Raw genomic sequence first — 19817 nt, 5'->3', positions numbered from 1 at the left:
CTTTTCTGCCGGTTCCTCCTAACAGGTCTATCAACCAATTGATCGTATTCAATCGGATATTGGCTATGTCTACCTTGGCACCACCCTTGAAAGTCTCGGTCAATTAAAACTGATGCTTGTGTCATAACGGCATAAATCTGTCTCAACATGACTATTACTGCACTGTACCTTGCCTCCATCTACTTGAACAACCGCTCTGTTCGTTCCTTCTTTCTCTCTCTCTCTCTCTCTTTCGTTCTTTAAAACGGCTGACAGCGGCGTGTTGCCCAAGTTTCACTAAACTGTATGTACTAGGTGCAGTTCGATCTAATCCGAGTGAGGCCTCTCCCTTCAGCCCTATTTGGCCTCGCACGGAGGACGGAGTGCCGGCTGAGAATCCATGGAACATGGGATATTCCTCGGTCTCCATGCCTCGTGAGTGCCTTGGCTTCATCAATGAAAAAGGGGGGAGCGGTCTCATGATAAACGAGGAAGAGAAAGGCTAGCAAGATCTCTGTCTCTCAGCCCATCATCTTCCTGCTTTCCCCCTTCGCTTTGGAAGGCAGCTGGCACGGGCTCGTTTCGAAAGGCGGAATGGAGGCATCCGCACGTTCCCATACTACAAGTCCACATTTCGTATGCATGTTCCAGTACTGGCCAGAAAGATGATACTGTACATGTCGTACGTGTCGCACTACTACTTGTATGCAGTATATCGGTTTTGAAACAGCTGTGAGAAAGCTCGCCGTGAGCGACGGAGGAGGGGAGACCGCGTGTACTACACATGACGACTTGCTTGATCAGAGGTCGGGTTTAGTGTTCATAGAACAACGGCGCGGTGGCCGTGGTGGAAGTCGGCAATAAGCACACGAGTTTTAGAGGAGGCCAAAACAGCAAGGGAACCAACGACGTTGCCTCTATAGGGCTGTTGAAGCCTCGAGGGTGCTGAAGGTGGCCTCGCGTCTGCGTACCCTTCGCCCAATGGGGAAAGTCTCCTCCCATTCCTCCTCTCCCCCTTTTCCTGGACTTCCACGGTCCAGATTGAGGCTCAGCTATGTGCTCGACTTCGCAGCTATCTGGAAAGGCTAGGGCAGTGGGGAGCCCAATCATACTCCGAGCCAAGTAGGTCCCTGTCGAGGTCTCTTTGATGGTGAGGTAGCAAGCTCTTGCTTGCTTGCTGTCCCGGACCTCCGTCGCCGCCGCCTCCTCTTCCACCATCACCTCCACCACCACCACCACCACCATCGCTACCACCAGAGACACCACTTACTTTGCTAAGTTCTCCTTCCCGTCGTTGTCGGTGCTGTCGTCCTCGTCGTCGTCCTCGTCGTCCTCCCTTTCTTGCTCCGTTCCTCCAACTAGAGTAGTGTGAGCCTGAGTGAATCTTAGAAAGTATCGTTCAGAGACATTTTTGGGGAGGAAAAGGACGACACCTTATTGCTTGTGCTTCAAGAGGCTGTACAAGTAGTAGTACGGCCAACCACCAATGATTGGGTGGTCCTAGTGATATAACAAATATAGTGCCATACCCAACCCCTAATTAGTGCTGTTGGAGGTGAACGAAAACAGCTCAATTTCATGATGATTTGTCAAAGGATTTACGCACTTTGAAAAAAGTCTTCATCAATGAACCAGCGACAGAGAAAAGGCTTCACCAAGTCACGCCTTTCATCATAAGATTCAATTCATTGGTAAGCCATCAAGCATTTCAAACATTTAATAACAAGGTGAGTGGGGTGGGTTCAAATTAGTTCTAAGCAACAAACAGAAATCAGCTTATTCTTTATCTTATCAATGATTCTAGTCTCTTATCTTCTGTGCAATAGCTCTCATCATGCTTTGACTACCTCTTTCAAAAAGGCATTTTCAAGAATCGAGCCTCTTTGGTTACTAAGGCACCATCACTGTTTTCATACCACGTTTAGACCTACGAATACCTAAGCTTTCTTGGCAGGTGCGACAGTCTGACTCGTTATTTACTCACTTATTTCAAGCTCTCGTTAAAGTAACACCACAACCCACGAATTAAACAACCAGGACTCGAGCCTAAAAATATCGCTCACCAGGACATCCCACTAAATCTTAATCAGCTTTGCCTGTGACAGTTCCGCTTTCTATTACGCTCCCAGTCCCCTTCTCTTGCTGCATGCATCATGTCCCTATTTCCATAATAAATGAATGTTTCCCCACTTAAAGAGCAAAACTCTTCGTCATAAAGCTAGCTGGAATGCTGGCCCCATTCGTCATACAACATCGATGGGTATATCGTCGATTCATCTGGACCCAATATGACTGGGTGTGCAACTTCGCTTCTTATTGACTGATTGTGCAACGTTAAAGAATCTAGTTTGGTCAAAGATCGCTCACATTGCAATGATGTCGAGTACACAACGATGCACTTGCTTCACACATTTGTCTGGACAAATCCAGGTGTGAGGGATGTACTCATGATTTGCACGTACATCATGTGCAGGAGGGTGGGCCCATAAAGCCCAAAAGTTTCATCAAAGCCTGATGCACTGAATGAATTAGAAAAACAAGGCGGCTTTGTTGGCTTTAAGGAAAGTTTTTAGGGCCCAAGCCAAATTGACAAGAACGAGAAACGAGAAGGATAAGGCGCACTTGTTCGAAGAAATTCTTTTTAGTTCTCTCGAATTCGAAGTGCTCCTTGGAATATCCAGGGAAGAATAAACAGTTTTGGGACACTAGAACTCAGACAGAAGCACTGCTTGAGGTTTGTCGGCCAAGTTCATCTTTGACTGGACGTTATGTTTGGCAAGTGATTATTCAATAAGCTGAAAATTTCCCAAGAAAACACACTTTGATGGCTAGCAAATGGTATTGGGCAAGGTTGTTCCAATGTCCTTGAAATTTAAACTCCGCAGAAACCATGATCTGTATTAGGTCGAGTTGCTATAAACAACCAGAATGCTCCAGTCTTGCTTTTATGCCTCCAAGGCCTTTTTTCAACCTTGCGTGTCGAGGGCCATCGGACCGGAGTTGAGGCACTTTTTTGGACCCCGATGGTTCATGGCCTTAGCCGAGACGATTGTGATTTACAGAAGGTAAAAAGAGGAGCAAACGGGAGTCCGTTGTCAACCTAGCCATGGTTCATTTCATTTTTCCTGTTGTTGACTGTCTCTGGGACGGCCTTCACCTCTCTAATGGCAAACTTGACAAAGGCTCCACCTCGAGTTCGTAACACAAAATGTGTTTGAGGATAACTGAAGCTAGTTTGTGTAATAGTAATATTGTCGAAATCATTACGAACGTCTTGACCTCCTCGGAAGTTTGGGGCAATTTTTCGTTCGTTAGCTTGGGACGGGTGAGCAATAAATGTCCCAACAATTCTTGGATGATAGCCAATGAACGATGGACAACTAGAGGCTGGTTTAGAGCTGTTTAACCCTCCTTTTTTCTTGAAACACACTAATCTGAGATGAGGCAAAGCCAGCCAGGGATTTTGTGTTTGTCAAGCGATACGTTGGTCTTGGTTCAAGGTAATGATCAAATGTTCTTGACCTGGGCCCTGTCTGTTTGATTGTTCATGAAGTCGCTTGTAAAGTCGTGAACACCTCTGTAACGACAATATTTCCTCGAATGTAAGGTACTTGAATACAATGAACTTTGCCTGGAACTTTCCAAGGCTGAGGGAGGACCCCATAGTTTCGGGAAAGGTTTTTTTACAAAGTTTCTGAGCAAAATAATCTGAAGTCGTAAAGCCAGTGTTAGTTCTTTCCACCTTCTGAAGTGAGCTTTTTTTAGTTGATCTGTTTATTAGACGTTAGACCATCATTATGCATGATCGATACAGATGCTTTCTACCCTTTCGAGCTTTCGCACGGAAATGAACTCCAAAGCAGGGTTCTCCTCTCCTCATCATCTGTTCCCACTATCTGTGTGGAGCGAATGTACCTGGCAATAGGCAAGCCGATCAAATGACCTAGTTCCATTTCGGGTTGGCTAGGATTCATTGACCAAGTCATAAGTTCTCGTCATGCCTTGTGCTGACATCCCAGATGCTCAATTGAGGCACTCGTCGAGTAGCAGAACGTACATACATACTAGCTCTTTTTGACGAGGAGACACGACGGATAGAGTCGACTTAATGAACATCGAGCTTGACATTGATGATTCCATTCCTTTCCATTCCATTTTCTAGGTCTCGGTCATTGCAATTCAAATGGAAACGGAGAAGAACAGACAACAGACCAGTTTCTCCGGGAGTGTGTTCCGGTGTGGATCTGAGGTACTCTTGTGATTCCCGTCGAACATGAGGATTGCTCCTTCTCGGACAAGTTTTTAATACCCGACCTTCGACGTGGAGTGGGAACCTCTTGTGACCAATCGTCGTCCACCTTCACCATTACTAGTCGCAAGAATCGAGTCAAGCTCTCAAGTGCCAAAATGACAGCCGCTGCTCCCACTGGAAGCTCGTCGGCTTCAGCCACTGAAGATCTCCTTCAGCCCGGGCATATTGTCAAAGAAAGATGGAAGGTCACGAAAAAAATCGGCGGTGGAGGCTTCGGTGAGATCTATGAGGGGACAGATCTCGTCACCAAGGAACAAGTTGCCCTCAAGCTCGAATCAGCCAAGCAACCCAAGCAGGTCCTCAAGATGGAGGTGGCCGTGCTCAAGAAGCTCCAAGGCCGGGAACACGTTTGTCGCTTCATTGGTTGTGGGCGAAATGATCGCTTCAATTATGTGGTGATGCAACTCCAAGGGAAGAACTTGGCCGAACTTCGCCGAGCTCAACCCCGAGGAGCGTTCTCCCTTTCCACCACGCTTCGCCTCGGCTATCAAATACTGAAAGGCATTGAAGCCATTCATGACGTGGGCTTTTTGCACCGTGATATTAAGCCGTCGAACTTTGCTGTGGGACGACTTGTTCAAACTTTGCGTCACATTTTCATGCTTGACTTTGGTCTAGCTCGCCAATACACCAACGCCCAAGGCGAAGTTCGACCCCCCAGAGGTGCTGCTGGATTTCGAGGCACTGTACGATACGCTTCCATAAATGCTCATAGAAATCGAGAAATGGGTAAGTAATCCAGTCTCCAGTCCATCAGTTAGTGAGCGTGTGAGTATATGAAGTATATGAGGATATGAGTGGTGAAAAACGACGATGGAGAGAGGGTCGGGGGCGGGAACTACTTCGTAACTTCATACACCTTCACATGGCATGTAATCTCGCACTTTACGATGGACTATCCCATTATAAAGGGTAGATTCATTTGACAGGTGCTTTGTAAGGTCAAATGGGACAACGGATATTTCCCATGAGTTCCATCCGAATGAAAATTTGCACCTTCTCTCTTGGCTGACATTTGCAGTCTGTACAGTGTGGTGAAACAAAACGCGGAACTGTGTTTGACGTCTTTTAGCTCCTTATTCTTGGGCTTCAGAGAATATTTTACTTCGGAGGAACCTTAGCTACGCTTCCTAATCTCATTTACTTTCATATAAACTGTTTCGAAAAAGTTTACGTTTGAATTATTGAGGATAAACGGTGGAGGCTTGCAGTTTGGTACCCCCTGGGAATCATTGTAAAGAAAGTGTGCAAGGTTATGAACTGCAGCAAGACCTTGACCTATGCGAGTAGCATCTACAACATGGTTAGGGTGGAAAGAGCATCTCCAGGAAACCTGGCACGGTGGGCACAACAGAAATACCAACGTACCCTTCCTGGTCTCCCTTTCAAGGAAGATTGTGGATGATCCCACCCAGTCCACGAGGAAGCTCACCAAGGACTGCCATCTTACGTCTGCAATGTAGAAAGCGCCAGCCTCTGATCAAGAAAACAAAGGTCACAAAGATGGCCAAGGGGAAGAAGCTCTTGTAATGGATGTAGTCCAACAATTCCACAGTCTTCATCTTCGCTGACAAGAAGCTGTGGGCTGTGGATCAGATGTACAATGCCCATAATTACAAATACCTGGCCTACTCAGTGGATGATGTCCCCTCCCATTAACGTGACCAAGCATCCCTCTTAAGCTAAGATGCTAGGCCTGTTGACCAAGGACGGCAAGCTCATGCCGCCACACTGAGTTCCCTAAGGAATGAAAATCAACACCAATGAGTACTTCAAGGTCAGGGCGAATGTTGTCAAGCCCTGGATCGATGAAAACCACCCAAAGAGCAACTGCGTTTAGCAGAAGAACTCTGCACCTGCTCACAAAGCTATCAAAACTCACAAGTTGTTCAAAGAGAACTTGACTAGGTTCTGACTATATACCATGTGGCCCTCTTTATCACCCGACTACGCATATGGGAATCCATGTCCGAGTACCTCATGGTCAGCACCTTTGCGGACTTACGGCCCAGGATGGAGTCCATGGTGGCCGCGATTCATGGGTATTTTGAAAAAGTGTAGAACCCACCACGGTGAAAATCGAAAGATTTTTGCTGGAGTTGTCCATGTTTGAAATCACTTGAAATCCGCGTTTTGCTTGAGCGCACTGCAGCTTTAAGATATTATGAGGTTCTGAAGTGGAGACTTGAGAAATGGTTCAAATATTTCCCAACTCGTCTTGGGCGAATCCTTTCATTTCCTAATGTTTTCCGGCGATCTTGAGTAATCGGAGCGTCCCAAAGACGAACGTAAACTAGCCCTGACCGCATTTTTTATGCCTTCACTCTTGAGGAGTTGAGAACATGATTATTCTCTCACCTCTGTTTCCTTCTTTCGTTGTTGATGCTAGAGTACTATAAAGAAGAGATCTGATATCTAAATTATGTACAATACTTTATAAAGGGACAAACAAGTCTGGAAGCAAATATGAACGATGAAAGTTAGTATTTGTTGGAATGTAAAATCATTCTAGTCTTGAAATGGCAAATGAAGAGCAAATATACACTAGTGTCACTGTTCTCTATGCATAGTATTCTATCCCGTGAGTATGAAGTAATTGTTGCACACGCAATCTGACAATTATCCGCGATCCGACCGTGATCTCATTCCTCAAGAACGTGATCTGAGCACAGGATCCTCGGCCAAAAGAAAGGAATTACCACGCAAAACAAAAAAAAGGGAACCAAATATTCAAAGATAAATCAATGATTGTCTACATGCTTTTATACATGTGAGACTGAAGCTATTAGATATTCGGCAACATTAACAGAAGCAAAATCTTCTCATTTGATAAGCCAGGAGCACAAATTCGTGCTCCAACAAGTCAATTTCACATGAAAGTAGAAACTTCGAAACTGAAAGAGTGGAACAGAAAGGGCACAGTTCACCCAGATAAGCAACATCGCATTTCAGACCTCTCTGAATGTGCTCGTACATACAACCGGTAAAAGTTGCCCTCGCTTCCCTTTGGCAGAGGAAAACTGTAATGCACTCATGCATGCATGCTCTTGAGATTTGTTTGCCGAGCTCAGTTCAATGCCAGTACTTGAATATACGTACTGCAATGTATTTGGTGATGACGTTTCGAGCTTTTCCCTTCAAATCGATTTTCCTGGAAACAACTTGTCTCTTTTTAGGCCAAGAAGAAAGCTCCAGAAAAGGGGTCTCGTGTTTAAGTATCGCAATGATGCTGATCTGGCTACCACAAACGATCTTTTGTAATATGATCATGCTAAACCTGAAGAGAAACACGTCCTTCTCACCATTAAAAAAAACGATCACTACGTCATCAGACACTAATCAGATATCTAATGTAGTATGTTCGACGTCTTGAGTTTGCTTTGATCAGTTCAGCTGTCAAGCCTTTCAAACGTTGGGCCTTCAATGTACTAGAACAAAACATTTGCTTGCCAAGACGATTTACGACTGTGTTCCAATCTAAGGATCGCATGGAAACATGGAGAGAAATAGCTCGAAAGCTTTTGAAAGGAAAGGAACCTCTACCTTGAGGGGTTATTTCGATATTTGCCCAACAATGTTCCCAGCTCTATTAAGTAAGCTGGTGGAAGGAGGATGGCTGACCCTGACTTCTCATAAATGGATTTTCTAGGTACAATCTAACGTACAGTACCAACTAATGAAGGCAGGATAGTTTAAAAGGTCAGTTTGGACAGGTGGAACGCTCTAGTTCCTGTCAGTCACGCGTTGTTTGGGACGAGACTTCCCATAGAAGCAAAGCAACACGATTGAGGCCGACTGTCCATTTCCTTCAATTTGACCTTGGCAGGCACCTCAGTTTCCTCCTCAACATTATTTGAATGAAGCAACTGAGATCCACTTTAACCCGTTGAACTAGGGAGCGAGATTGCCTATTCTTTTGACGCCTGACAAATCTTGCTTTGACCAATTTCCTTAGTTTTTGCTCGGGTTCCACAACAAAGAAAATGCTTTCAATCTCTAATTGAAGCTTCTTTGGCCAATGGGATGCCTTTGTCCACTTTTAAAAACTGTATCTCAATAAGGTTTTAAATCAAAAAAACAATTGAAAGCACTTTCAAAGTAGTTGTGGCAGACCCACAAGCGACCAGAGCGCAATCTCAACATTATGACAAGATTTCGAGGCCAAAAAGGTCTATTTTAAAAAGGAATTCATCTGAGAAATGCCTTACTCCTAGGACGTTTTTAGACTTTTGAAAAGTGACAAGACGAAAAAATTGTCCTTAACAAAAAGGGCTTGACCACTTGCAAATCGTCAATTGGGTTTTCAATGAATTTGTTCCTAAGCATTTGCACTTCGAAGGTTTTTGTTTGCAACCTCGAGGCTGAAACTTTTCATATTGAGATGTCAGCAAAAGCCAACATACTCGTATTGTCATGCATAGGATACAGGAGGTGAACTCGATTTTATTCAATTCACTATTAGTTGTTTAATGTAATCAGAATTAATGTCATCAAGTATATATGTTATAATAAACCCGGAATTATGCACGTCCCTATTAATTGCTATTTGCGCTCCAAAAATGTTGACCGATAAAGTGGCAGTGTTTCCGTAATTGTTTTTGAGAAGGGCTGCTTTCATCTCTCGGGAACATTTTTTTACATGCAAAGCTGGCAATGTTAGATGAATTGCAAAAAGTTGCATGGAGCTCAGTACTTCCTTGTCTTTGGCCCAAGAATTGCTTTCTTTTGTGGACCCGAAGACGGTTCTTTGAAGCCAATCAAACTGAGCTCTTGGCAAACTCTACTGCATTGTTCGACTAATAATATCCTTTGTCGGAAATGTTTGTACTGTGTGAAGTGTAAATGAAGCACGACGCACAAACTGAGGAAGCCAGAACGATTGGGCCTAAAACAACAAAAGCAATCATCTGGAAGTCCTAAATGCAGCTTGATCATCAAAATTTGGAAAAAATTACCTCTTTTGTACTCAAACACCAAATATCTGAATTCGACTTTATCGGTCTGTTTTTCCTACGAGCTTCAAATTGCCCTTAGAATATTGAATAAAAAACATTTCGTTCTGAGTAGCCTACCATTTCAACTGTCTTTTTCTTACAGGACGACACGACGACCTTTGGTCCCTTTTCTACATGATGGTCGAGTTCGTCAATGGTCAATTGCCTTGGAGAAAAATCAAAGATAAGGAACAAGTTGGGCTTATGAAGGAAAAATACGACCACAGACTGCTCCTTAAACACCTTCCGCTTGACTTCTCTCGATTCCTTGAGCACCTCCAAGCCTTGGAATATGCTGATAAACCCGACTATGCCATGCTCTTGGGACTCTTCGAAAGGAGCATGAAACGCCGAGGTGTGAGAGAGACGGATCATTTCGATTGGGAGAAAACCACACCCACTCCATCAGCTCCGACTGACAGTGGCAGCACAACACATGCCGCGCTCGCTTCCCGAAATCCCGCCATTATTGGATCTGTGCCCTTGGGAGCGACCACGCCAGGAGGTCAAACGGACAACCAAACAAACGTTACCGTGGACAATCAAGAAAATCTGGAACCTGATAATGTGAAAGAGCTTCGGATTGCCGAGTACGAGAAGCGGAAAATGCACCTCAGAGGAGTCACTTCAACCAGTGATGTTCAAAATGGGGTTCTCGATGGAGTTCCATTTTCACCCAAAGATAAAGATCTGGATCGGAATAGAAATCTATCAGCAGCCCTCCCAAAGAAGGACGAGAGTAAACGGACGAGTCAGGATCAAGGGGATGGAAACAACGGAGACAAGCCTGGTGTAGATAACCAGGCGGATCAAGGTGTCACCAAAGCGTGGAACGAAGAAAATAAACGAAGTTCCAATCGAGATTCGGGAATTTTTGCGTTGGACATCACCAAAACCGAAAATGATCAAGAACCTCCATCTCCCAGCCCTCGCATTGGACGCGACCTCTGGGTGTCCGAGGCCGGCCAAGAGAGTAGCCAGCCTTTGTCTTTCAACGTGAAAGGTACCTTGGAGAGAAGACGAAGGATGCATATGGCTAGTAGTAAGTCTTCGTCGTTTAAATTCCGGTGTAGTATGGGCAGTGGTGGGGGTGGGACTGGAGAGAACTCCATTACTCAAATGGCCATGATTGACGATGATAACGTTTCCGCAGCTTTCACCCATGGTGGAGGGGCTGGATTGACCTTGCATTCTCGATGGAAATCTCAATTTGACGACTCAGAAGGAGAAGGCAGTGAAAACGAAACTGAGATGAAAGGAGAACAATTACAGAGTCCTGAACATAACAAACCTCAGGATGGCGAGTCGCCTCATATTCCATTGGCGGGAAAGAAGATGACACCACCCAGGACTTCGCCTCCAAAGTACTCAACGTTGAAATCCATCTCAGGAAGCACGAGAGACAGGAGCCAACCAAAATGCGCCGACTTCAAAATCCAACCCAACAACAACGATAAGAACCACGTGGAACACCATTTGGGGATATCAGCGTCAGATAAGCCTTCCCAAGATCAAAAGAAGAGTGGCGAGGATGGTCCACAGACACCCTCTGGGCGAAAAGTCTCACCCCACATCGGCAAGTGGTCCCCTCAGCCCGGCAGTAAAGGTACCAGTAGTAGTCCAGAGCAACAATCCAAACAATTGCACTTAAGCCAGACATCCTCCAGCATTCCTCCTCCCCCACAGCTCGCTCCACCCCCACCTCCGGCAGACTTCATGCCTTTGCAGCACTCAGCTTCTGCACCGTCGGTGCCTAGATCGTTAACGACTGCCACTGTATCAGCCACAATAGTGACGTCCCCGAGACCAAAATTACAGATCAAGACCAATCTCATCGCATCTTCCTCGCCACAACCATCCCCAACTTCATTAGGGGGCTTCACCCCCCCACCACCGCCTCAATTTGCACCCCCTCCTCCGCCATCCACGGCAGCTTTAGGGGTTACTACCTTGGACGCACGACAAGGACCTGTGACGGTTACTTCGACCATTTCCCCTACGTACGGCTTCCTCTCACGGCACCCATTACAGCACTCCACCTCAGTTTCCAGTGGGATGTCTGGTTCGAAACGCCAGCATTTCCCAGTGCTCTCTCAAAGAACACCTTTGGCTAAATCTCCTTTGCTTCAGGAGGTGAAATTGCCCACGGGCAACGAAAGCGGAGGTCTCGCAAGAAACGGAAATGAAAAGAATCACCAAGCAAGTAGCCAGCACAATAACGGCGATGGTGGTGGTGGATGTGGAAATGGAAATGGCGACGAGGAAGAGGACGACGAAGTAGAGGAAGGCGAGGGGGAAGAAGACGAAGAGGAAGAGGAAGAGGAAGATGATGATGATGATGAAGACAAGCATGAGCCCCCTGAATATGTAGCTGCAGTCTGCCAATACACAACCATTCTGAAAGACGCACCTCCTGGATTCAACAATGACGAATATGAGGTGAACTACTTGAATTTAGAGAAAGGCCCTCGAACTCAGAGTGGAGATAGAAATATTCCGAGGACGTGGTCCAATCCTCAAATGTGCAACAACGTGGAAGTAAATTTGAAGTACCAACAACCTCCTCAACAAACTGGTCACTTCCAAGAAAGTCCCTATGAAATGCATCGTTCAAAAAACGAGGTGAAGGAGCATCGTGAGGGGGAGTCACAAGTGACCGAGGAGAGGAAGACGCCCATCGTCCCTCACCAATCCGGTTCATTTTCCAGTGACCACTTTCGCTCCCAAAACATTCCCCATCAAGTCGAGGTTGGGGACCGCAAACAGGCTACCAAAGACACGGAGGCAAAGTATAAGGACGAAGTTGAAGGTGAAGAAGAAGAGGAAGAGGAAGAGGAGGAAGGCAATGAGGAAGAAGGCGAAGAAGAGGAAGAGGAAGAAGAGGGGGAAGAGGAAGAAGAAGAAGAAGAAGAAGAAGAGGAGAACGAAGGCCATGCACCTGAACCAAGAGGAATCACTGGTACTTTCACGTTTAAAGTTGGACCACCTCAGCGAAAGATCTTCCAGACGGAGATAGATGATGATGGCGATGATCAAGACGGGAGCCATGTGGATGAAACTGGTGATATTCCGCCTGTGCCTCCACCAAGAAGTAAGAGCAAAGAGGGTAGTTTGAACTATGAATCTAATTCGTGTCATCAACAAGCCATTAAGAGCCCTTCAAGAAGTCCAGTTCTAGAACGATCCGTCTACTACGATGCTGTGAGCTCTGGCGAACCTGAAAGGAGTGGGAGAAACATTGATTCCGTACCAGGGTTGCGATCTTCTGGGCGTTCCAAAGGGAGTTTGCGCACTGATAGCAAGTCCAGCGATGCCAAGGATATCAACCGCAGTGGAGAGAGCAGCGCCGCAGATTCGTGCTCCAGATCCGGATCGGAGCACAGAACCAAGCGGAACTCTCGTGGAGGCACCCGAAATAGTGCCACGCCCGAGGACCATTCCTCGCGAAGTAAAGAGGGAAAATCCAGCTCAGTTAGAAGGATTAGTCTCGATGACCTCTCTTCTGCCTTTCAGGCTTTGGTGGCGTCCTCAAAGAAAACCTATGGTGCCAGTAAAGCGAAAAAGAAGGGGCTTCTCAGTGGTGGACATATGAAATTGTTTGCGTCGGAACAACAAAATTGCTACAGCGATAATGATGATAAGTCGAGTCATCGATCGGCCAACGACAAATTCCGCAGTCGGAGCGAAGAAAGTCTTCTTGATGTGTCAACTGGAAAATCAGGATCGTACCCGCCCAACGATGGTCAGGGTCAGTCTTCCCATGGTACTGGAGGAGGAGGGGGAGGGGGTGGCGGCTTGGGGAGTCAGGGTAACTCGGAAGCTAGCCAAAAAATGGGCCGAAGTACCGGCAGCAGCTGCTCTCCTCGGCAGCAACTAAGCCATCAAAACCGGATCCCATCCTCTACTAGTCGAATCCCAGTGCCAATGAGGTCGAGCATTAGTCCAGGTAATTTCAAGGATGACTCAACAGAGCGATACGTACCCTCTGGAGTGGACACTCGATATGATCCCCCCTATATGCCCCTCACTGATCATTCCTCGTCATCGTCCACGTACTGGCCCCAACGGTACATAAGCCCAAGTGCCGCCTCCAATACCATTGGTTTGCCCACTGACGGTAGCCATAGGTATGGACCAACCACAACTGTCACGGCGTCCATGTATGGCGGCGGAGGAGTGGCTATGCCAGGGCCAATGTACCGACATCACACCTCTTCCATGGATCCTGTCCCGACCAGTGTTGCTACGTCCGCAGCCTCCTACTATGGTCATCCTCATACATCACGATACACGCATTCCAAGCCGGAGTACTACCATCACTATCCCCAGTATAACCCTCCGACCGACGACCTCAGTCGGGACGGACATCCTCTTCACAACCAGCCAACACCAACGAGTCCCCGATGGAGGCGGCGGAGCTATGACTATAATAATCACGCCTTAGATTATGGCACAGATGAAATTGAAAGTGGATACGTGTCCCAACCGGTTGTTCAGAGCTCGGGCAGGCCCTTGTCTGAAATCGCGACTGGAAACTACGACAGCACCCCACATGACCACACCGGACAATCTTCCATGCATCACTTTATGAGTCGTGCTTCTAGTCGTCCTTTGTCGGATGTTGGTGGCTCTCAAGCCGCCGCTTCATCGGCCTTGGCGAGGTCACGCTCTCGCTCCCGCGTCACCATGAGTGATTATGAGCCCAACTATCGATATTCCACCACCTCGGTTCCACAGCCAGGAACGACCGCACATTGGCCCATGAGTGGTGGCGGCAGCTATATGACCGCCGGCGGTGGAGGCAGGCCTAACATGTCTTCCTATTCAACGGGATTGTACCATGACCCCATGAGTGGTCGGAATTCTGAAGTGATGAATGCCGATCTTCGCCTACCTCACCCTCCACCGGCTTACACTAGTCGAGATCGGGAGGTGGGCGCACGAGTGAGACGATATCAGAGAGAGGTGTGATTTGGTTCTCATTGATTGGCCTTGGAGAGGACATTTGCCTCACCCTCCAAGGGCCTTTCTTTTGTCATAGACGGTATACTACGAGGAAGATATGTTCTTATTTGCTCACACCCATTTGCCCCATCTAGTCATGTTGGCTGAATTATTTTTAGCAATCTTGTGTTACTTTGTCTCTCTCGCCACGATTAATGGATGTGAATACTGATTCACGAAATGTGATAACCATATTATTAGCCTAATTTCTTCTCTCTCTGTCATCGACACTCCAATGCTCATTGATATTCGCAACCCAAATCAAGTTCCGTTTTCTCCAAATTTTAGTTTTAATTTGAACTATTCGACAAATCACAATCCCGACTCATTTTTCGGGCGTCTGAAAACGTGAATTGTTTCGTCTTGATGAACCCATTGTCAGAACCTTGGTGTTCGCCTGAATAAATCTTGATGCTGGAGCATGGATAATCCCCCAATGGGACTCCGGTCAAGTTTTTAAAATAATGTAGACAAGCATGTGCCCCTCTCGCTGCTGTTGCTGCTGCTGCTGCTCCTCCTTTCTCTCTCTATCTCAAACATAGATCCACTACTACCGACCTTACCAAGTTTGCTTTGAGTAAGCCAAATACTTTCTTTTCCACTTTCTCTGACCTTCACTGTAGCTGCTCCATTTCAACGCCATCCTTATCCAACTGGGTTCCGACTTAGTTCTATGTTTACTTCTTATGATTATGATTGCTATTCGAATGACTTGTGATTTCATAAATTACAATAAAAAAACCATTCAGATTAAAACGCAAGTAATCGGTTATTCCTCATATAATCTTTTAAAAAGCGGAGCTCTTCCAGTTCTGTTCAAAGTGCACATGTAGCACAGAGCAATCATTGTTTTCGAAAAGTATTTGGATCAACTCCAACATCTCAGACGGGTAGCTCTCTTTCATTTTACCTTAACGATTGTCGCGGAGACGTCATGATCATAGGACAACAATTTTAAGGCCTGGCCATTACCGAGGTCAAAAACAAGGACCATCTTTTCCGCACGTTACGTGCATTCAAGTCAACATTGAAGCTCGGTGCGGTTGTCAATAATATGGAGGAAGTGGCGGATTTCTTCTACGATCTACCAAAAGATTATGGATTAGCGTTCGATACCGTGCACTACATCGTTTCACTCCAAGGCGAAAGAGCTGATTTGGGGGATGATTTTGACTCTGTCACCAAACTGAACCCCTTGGTAAGGTTGCTTCATCAGTTTCAAAGAGGATTACTTCGAGGATCAGTCATTTCGTGTCTGTCAATTAATAGGCCTCGTGGGTTTCCTCCATGATGGTTTGCTTCGCCGGTGGAATCTTGACCGCTCCACTATGTGGGGAACCCATGCTTTCAGCCTTGGTGGATGATCCTATGAGACTGCTGATCGCTACCGCCTTATGGTATATGATGTTTTACTTTCCGAAGGATATGATCTACAAGGCATCCAAACAAGCGAAAATCCCACTTTATGCCATCAAGGGTCTATATTATCCGAAGAAGATATTGAGCGGTATAAAGCACGCCAAGCACATTTTCAAGCAAAACCCTTTGGCGGCTGTCGTAATTGCCACTGTCAAAGGCAATGGATCTGGTCTAATCAAACCATTCGCCCGTTTAGCCAGAGGAAAATGGTCTCCAGACGTCTTTGAGTCCATCAAACCCAGTCTCACTACAAAATACTGCTTCCTTTGTGCCCTGATTTATGTTTATTTTCCATGGGATTCTACCTACGTGTTGATAGTGGGCATTTTGATCGCCATGAAAGTCGGTCCTCTCTTTAATGTGTCCATGGATCCGTTCACCATCACCGAACACAAACTTGCTCCATTTGTATTTGGCGACAAAGGAAAGCAAGAGTAGAGACGCCCAAGTCCACTTCCGAAACAAAGGGATATGTGCTAAACTTCGACACGTGTTGTTCTCCTACCCGCTTTCCCATTGATCTTGAATAAAATCCCCGAAAGCGCTTTACCCGGTCCACACTCGACGATGTTTGGTAAAAACTCGGGCTCTTCATATCGAAACATGTTGTTCATGGTCTGTTCCCAAGCCACCGGTCTCACCATCTGTTTCGGAAGATATTTCAAGATCAGGCCTCTTTTCGTATAAACCAGATTCTTAATGTTCGAATAAACTGGAATTCTTGGATCCATCACATTGCACACATTCAAGGTCTCCTTAAAAATGGGCACAGCGGGGCCCATTAGGGACGTATGAAACCCTCCGGACACGGGAAGACGTTTGACTCGTCGGATACCAAAATCTTGGTGATTGCTTTCGAGAAATCGCAAGGTCTGAAAGGAACCGCGGTTAAACAGAGAGATTTCATTCGCATGTTTTCCAAGTTCTCTGTAGAACAGTGGGCTTACCTCCTCATGACCTGCAACGACTTTAGCACCGGCATATAAATGGTTTGCCACTAGACACACGGGCGTATCGATACCATGCTTCTCCTCGACCCATTTCTTAGCCGCTTGTAGTCCGAGTGACACGTTGTTTTTAGCCCCAAAGAATATGGTCATCATGCCACTGGCTTCCAGCTCAGAACAATACTGCATGGACTCAGACCTCACCTTGACCAATCGGATTCCTGCCAAACCCAAAAAATTGGAACCATCAATCGGTAATTATGTAACATTTCCTGAATTCTTCCCACCTTCGTCGAAACTGATGGCTCCACTGAAGATCAGAGCCGTGATCTCACCCACAGAAAATCCGGCCGTGGACACGCAGTTTTCAAGGGATTGCGGAATTTGGGTGTAGAGCCGCTCAACGGCAGCCAAAGAGCAAACCACCACGGCTGCCTGACAGTATCGAGTTTTATCGAGCATATTAGCCGGTCCATTAAGACACATGTCCAAGAGATCAAAGTCGAGAATCTGACTGGCTCGATCAAAGATATCTTTAACACCCGGCACGCCCAGGGTTTCCCGCCCCATGCCCACAAATTGTGAGCCTTGTCCGGGAAAGAGCAAAACATAGTTCTGCGAATCGTCGCGTTTGATGACCTTCAACTTGGTTTCAGGTTTCTCCTTCGTCGATTTCACGGAGGAGGAGCTCTCGGGGTCGTAGGTGTGGATTTGATCGAGGGCGTGGTCGGTTTTCAAAGCTTTGGCCAAGTCAAAGCCGGGAGGGGGCAACGTCATGGGCGACGGCTGATCATCGGACAGATGTCGGAGATTGGATCGGAATTGATGTCCTCGGATGAGAAGCCGAGCCGGTCTTGAACATGATAGAATGTGTAGCATGGTGAGTGGATACCCACTCAAAACATGAAATATCAATCACAACTTGCAGTCATTCGCAGACAGAAAAGCACCCGTTTGTTTAGTTGATGTTATGTTTTAGATTATTTCAAAGTTTTGAGGAGTGTTTTCTTCGTTGCTTTGGTTCGGTTTAGAGTTTAGTTCAGAACTCACTCAGACTTTCAGAAGCATTGCATTGTTTTGAGAAATAAGTGTGACCAAATGAAATGTTGTCAAAATGTTGCGTCTCTCTCTGTTGGAATTTACTTATTGTGCCTTACCAAGGGTGTGTTGAATCTTTAAACTTTAACTGTTGATCAACAGCTTTCAAAAAGAGATCGTTTGCAATAGCTTATGGAAGCCCAAATAAATTATGATCTTTTCCACATTTGTGAAGCAAGCTAATGATTTGCAAAGGGCTTTTTTGAAAATCGAGTTTTCATGAAACAGTGGATCATTGATAATTCTTAAAGTTCTTCTCCATTCGATGTTCATGTGTTTAACCATTACCCATTGGAATGTGATATAAGTGCAAATTGAACACACTCCCCCAGTTATAGGTAGGTTTATCTTTGTACGATGCTCTTATTGGCCATTTTATTCAATTTCTTAGGATTTACTTCTGTGTTTCAAGCTACAGCAGGAGGAAGGAATAAAAAGGAATGTGTGGTCTTGTTTCTTCTTAACCTAAATAAAAAAAATTATGAGCAATAATGTGGAAAATAAATGAGCTTATATTTCTCACATAGAACGTCTGTTTGCTCTATTTGCCAAAAAATTGTATTCGCTGGTTTGTGGTTTATGACCATAAAAGATTGTTACCTTTTTGTGCTCCCTATTCTGGCCTTCAGAGGGGACAGCCACAACTATAACCTTGGCTACAAAGAGACGCTGAATGCAGTACGCTACACACTGACAGCCCCTTGCACAGCACATACTATGTACAAACAGACAGACAATACAGTCCAAAAAAGAGAGTTCCAGGGTGCAGAGTGCACGGAAGGCACGGAACGGGGTGTCGCTTTGTCAGTGGACATGACTGAATGAAATATAATAATCCATACCCGAGTGAACGGACCTAATCACTTGAAACACCGAGCTAGAGAAGCATGCCTTCACACGCCCAATCCCGACGGATCACGTAAGGTTCTTGATTCATGCCAATAGACTGTCCTTTCTTAATGCCTATCATTGGTTAGTCATTCTGCCTTCTCCCATCTTTTTCCAGCCCGGAACCCGCGGGGGAAGAAGGTCCCCCTCTCATCCCCGACAACGTCCCCGACCCACCCGAGGACGAGGGCCCGGCTTGGCACATAGTGCTGGACCACGAAGGGCACGGCGTGGGTCCGGACCTGATGGGAGGCGATCGCTTGTCCTTGAGCTCGGAGCACGGACGTGAGGGAGACTTCAAGTTCTCGCCCAGTCTCTATGCGCAACGCTATGATGCAGCCTTGGATATCTTAAACAAGCCCGAATGGGCCATGGGCATGAAAAAGGTCGGAGAAAGGTCTCAGAGAGTAGATTGTCACGCATGGTCAATGAGTGACGTTAACCTATCATTTTACAGGTGGTTGATTTTGGTTGCTCAGAATGGCAGTTCTTTTGTCGACTTAAGCAGCTCAAATATACGCGAGAGGTGGTAGGGGTGGATGTGGACGAGGAGCTGTTACGACGGATTCGGAGGAAGATCCGCCCCTTTGCCATGGACTACATCCAACCACGCACCTACTGTCCTTTAGACGTGTTCCTTATGGCCGGATCCATGGTGGACTACGACACTCGACTTCAGAATGTGGACGCCATTACGGCCATTGAAGTGTAGGTTGAGGCTTACGATGTACACAAGTGTTGGACCTGGATTTGGCACTATGAAATCATTAGATGGTCGAAGTCTAGATTATTGTTTCCAAACCAACTAACCACATAATTCTTAAATTTGATTTGATGAGTTTGTTTTGCAACCAAATATTTGATTTAACTGTTTTGGCTACCTGGTGAAAGAAAAGGAATGATAAGCGTAGTAATCCCGTAAAAAAGCAGGAAAATTGTGAGCATTAATGACCGAAAACTTTGTTGTACCACACAACCTGCCAACGTGGGGCAATTTCAAATTTTGAGGTTTTTTTGCATTGTTGGAAATAATCATTAATTTGCTCTCATTCTGACAACGATGGAAATTGCAGCATGGTATAATGGTGCTAAAATGGATATTTCAAGAAGGATTTACCAAGCCCTGGGAGTTTTAGCTAGGCCTGCCGACTGCTAATTTTCCTTTTATCAAGAAGG

General features: G+C 46.0%; 4 protein-coding genes across 6 annotated transcripts in view; 3 read left to right on the top strand and 1 right to left on the bottom strand.

Moving 5' to 3' along the window:
• The first annotated feature begins 1353 nt into the window (after nucleotides 1-1353).
• Nucleotides 1354-15045, top strand: LOC131887711 (uncharacterized). 2 transcript variants are annotated; one of them, XM_059236371.1, is made up of 4 exons: nucleotides 1354-1670; nucleotides 4142-5020; nucleotides 9389-10327; nucleotides 10439-15045. In XM_059236371.1, exons 2-4 carry the CDS (start codon nucleotides 4387-4389, stop codon nucleotides 14254-14256), a joined length of 5391 nt encoding a protein of 1796 aa, XP_059092354.1. In that variant the 5' UTR covers nucleotides 1354-1670; nucleotides 4142-4386; the 3' UTR covers nucleotides 14257-15045. The 2 variants fall into 2 exon arrangements, with proteins under 2 accessions (XP_059092354.1, XP_059092353.1); XM_059236370.1 differs by having other exon boundaries at nucleotides 9389-15045.
• Nucleotides 15046-15195: 150 nt separating this feature from the next.
• LOC131887723 (trimeric intracellular cation channel type 1B.2-like) lies at nucleotides 15196-16438 on the top strand. The gene is made up of 2 exons (XM_059236385.1): nucleotides 15196-15487; nucleotides 15559-16438. The coding sequence occupies exons 1-2, from the start codon at nucleotides 15344-15346 to the stop codon at nucleotides 16144-16146; spliced, it is 732 nt and encodes a 243-aa protein (XP_059092368.1). The 5' UTR covers nucleotides 15196-15343; the 3' UTR covers nucleotides 16147-16438.
• LOC131887719 (probable malonyl-CoA-acyl carrier protein transacylase, mitochondrial) lies at nucleotides 16070-17605 on the bottom strand (the record flags this gene model as incomplete). The annotated part of the gene is given in 3 exon segments (XM_059236382.1): nucleotides 16070-16580; nucleotides 16656-16876; nucleotides 16943-17605. Coding segments are annotated over 3 exon segments (1209 nt in total). The 3' UTR covers nucleotides 16070-16184.
• Nucleotides 17606-18379: 774 nt separating this feature from the next.
• LOC131887716 (small RNA 2'-O-methyltransferase-like) overlaps nucleotides 18380-19817 on the top strand; it is a 3135-nt gene continuing 1697 nt past the window's right edge. Inside the window, exons 1-3 of one of the 2 annotated variants that reach the window (XM_059236377.1) lie at nucleotides 18380-18672; nucleotides 18760-19027; nucleotides 19099-19349. In XM_059236377.1, the coding sequence (XP_059092360.1) occupies nucleotides 18641-18672; nucleotides 18760-19027; nucleotides 19099-19349 (551 nt within the window). In that variant the 5' untranslated portion in view covers nucleotides 18380-18640. Of the gene's footprint in view, nucleotides 18678-18759; nucleotides 19028-19098; nucleotides 19350-19817 lie in introns of both variants that reach the window. The other variant, XM_059236378.1, reaches the window with a different exon arrangement.

This window comes from Tigriopus californicus, chromosome 10 (assembly GCF_007210705.1).
Source record: "Tigriopus californicus strain San Diego chromosome 10, Tcal_SD_v2.1, whole genome shotgun sequence".
NCBI lineage: Eukaryota > Metazoa > Arthropoda > Copepoda > Harpacticoida > Harpacticidae > Tigriopus > Tigriopus californicus.
The sequence above is the reverse complement of the archived record's forward strand: the minus strand, read 5'-3'. Positions and strand labels throughout refer to the sequence as shown.

Bases quoted from the DNA above. Each gene is read 5' to 3' on its own strand.
- LOC131887711 (XM_059236370.1), top strand. From the start codon at position 4,387: ATGACAGCCGCTGCTCCCACTGGAAGCTCGTCGGCTTCAGCCACTGAA. The intron at 5,021-9,388 runs GTAAGTAATCCA...TTTTTCTTACAG, and splicing joins TCATAGAAATCGAGAAATGG to GACGACACGACGACCTTTGG.
- LOC131887723 (XM_059236385.1), top strand. From the start codon at position 15,344: ATGGAGGAAGTGGCGGATTTCTTCTACGATCTACCAAAAGATTATGGA. The intron at 15,488-15,558 runs GTAAGGTTGCTT...GTCAATTAATAG, and splicing joins TCACCAAACTGAACCCCTTG to GCCTCGTGGGTTTCCTCCAT.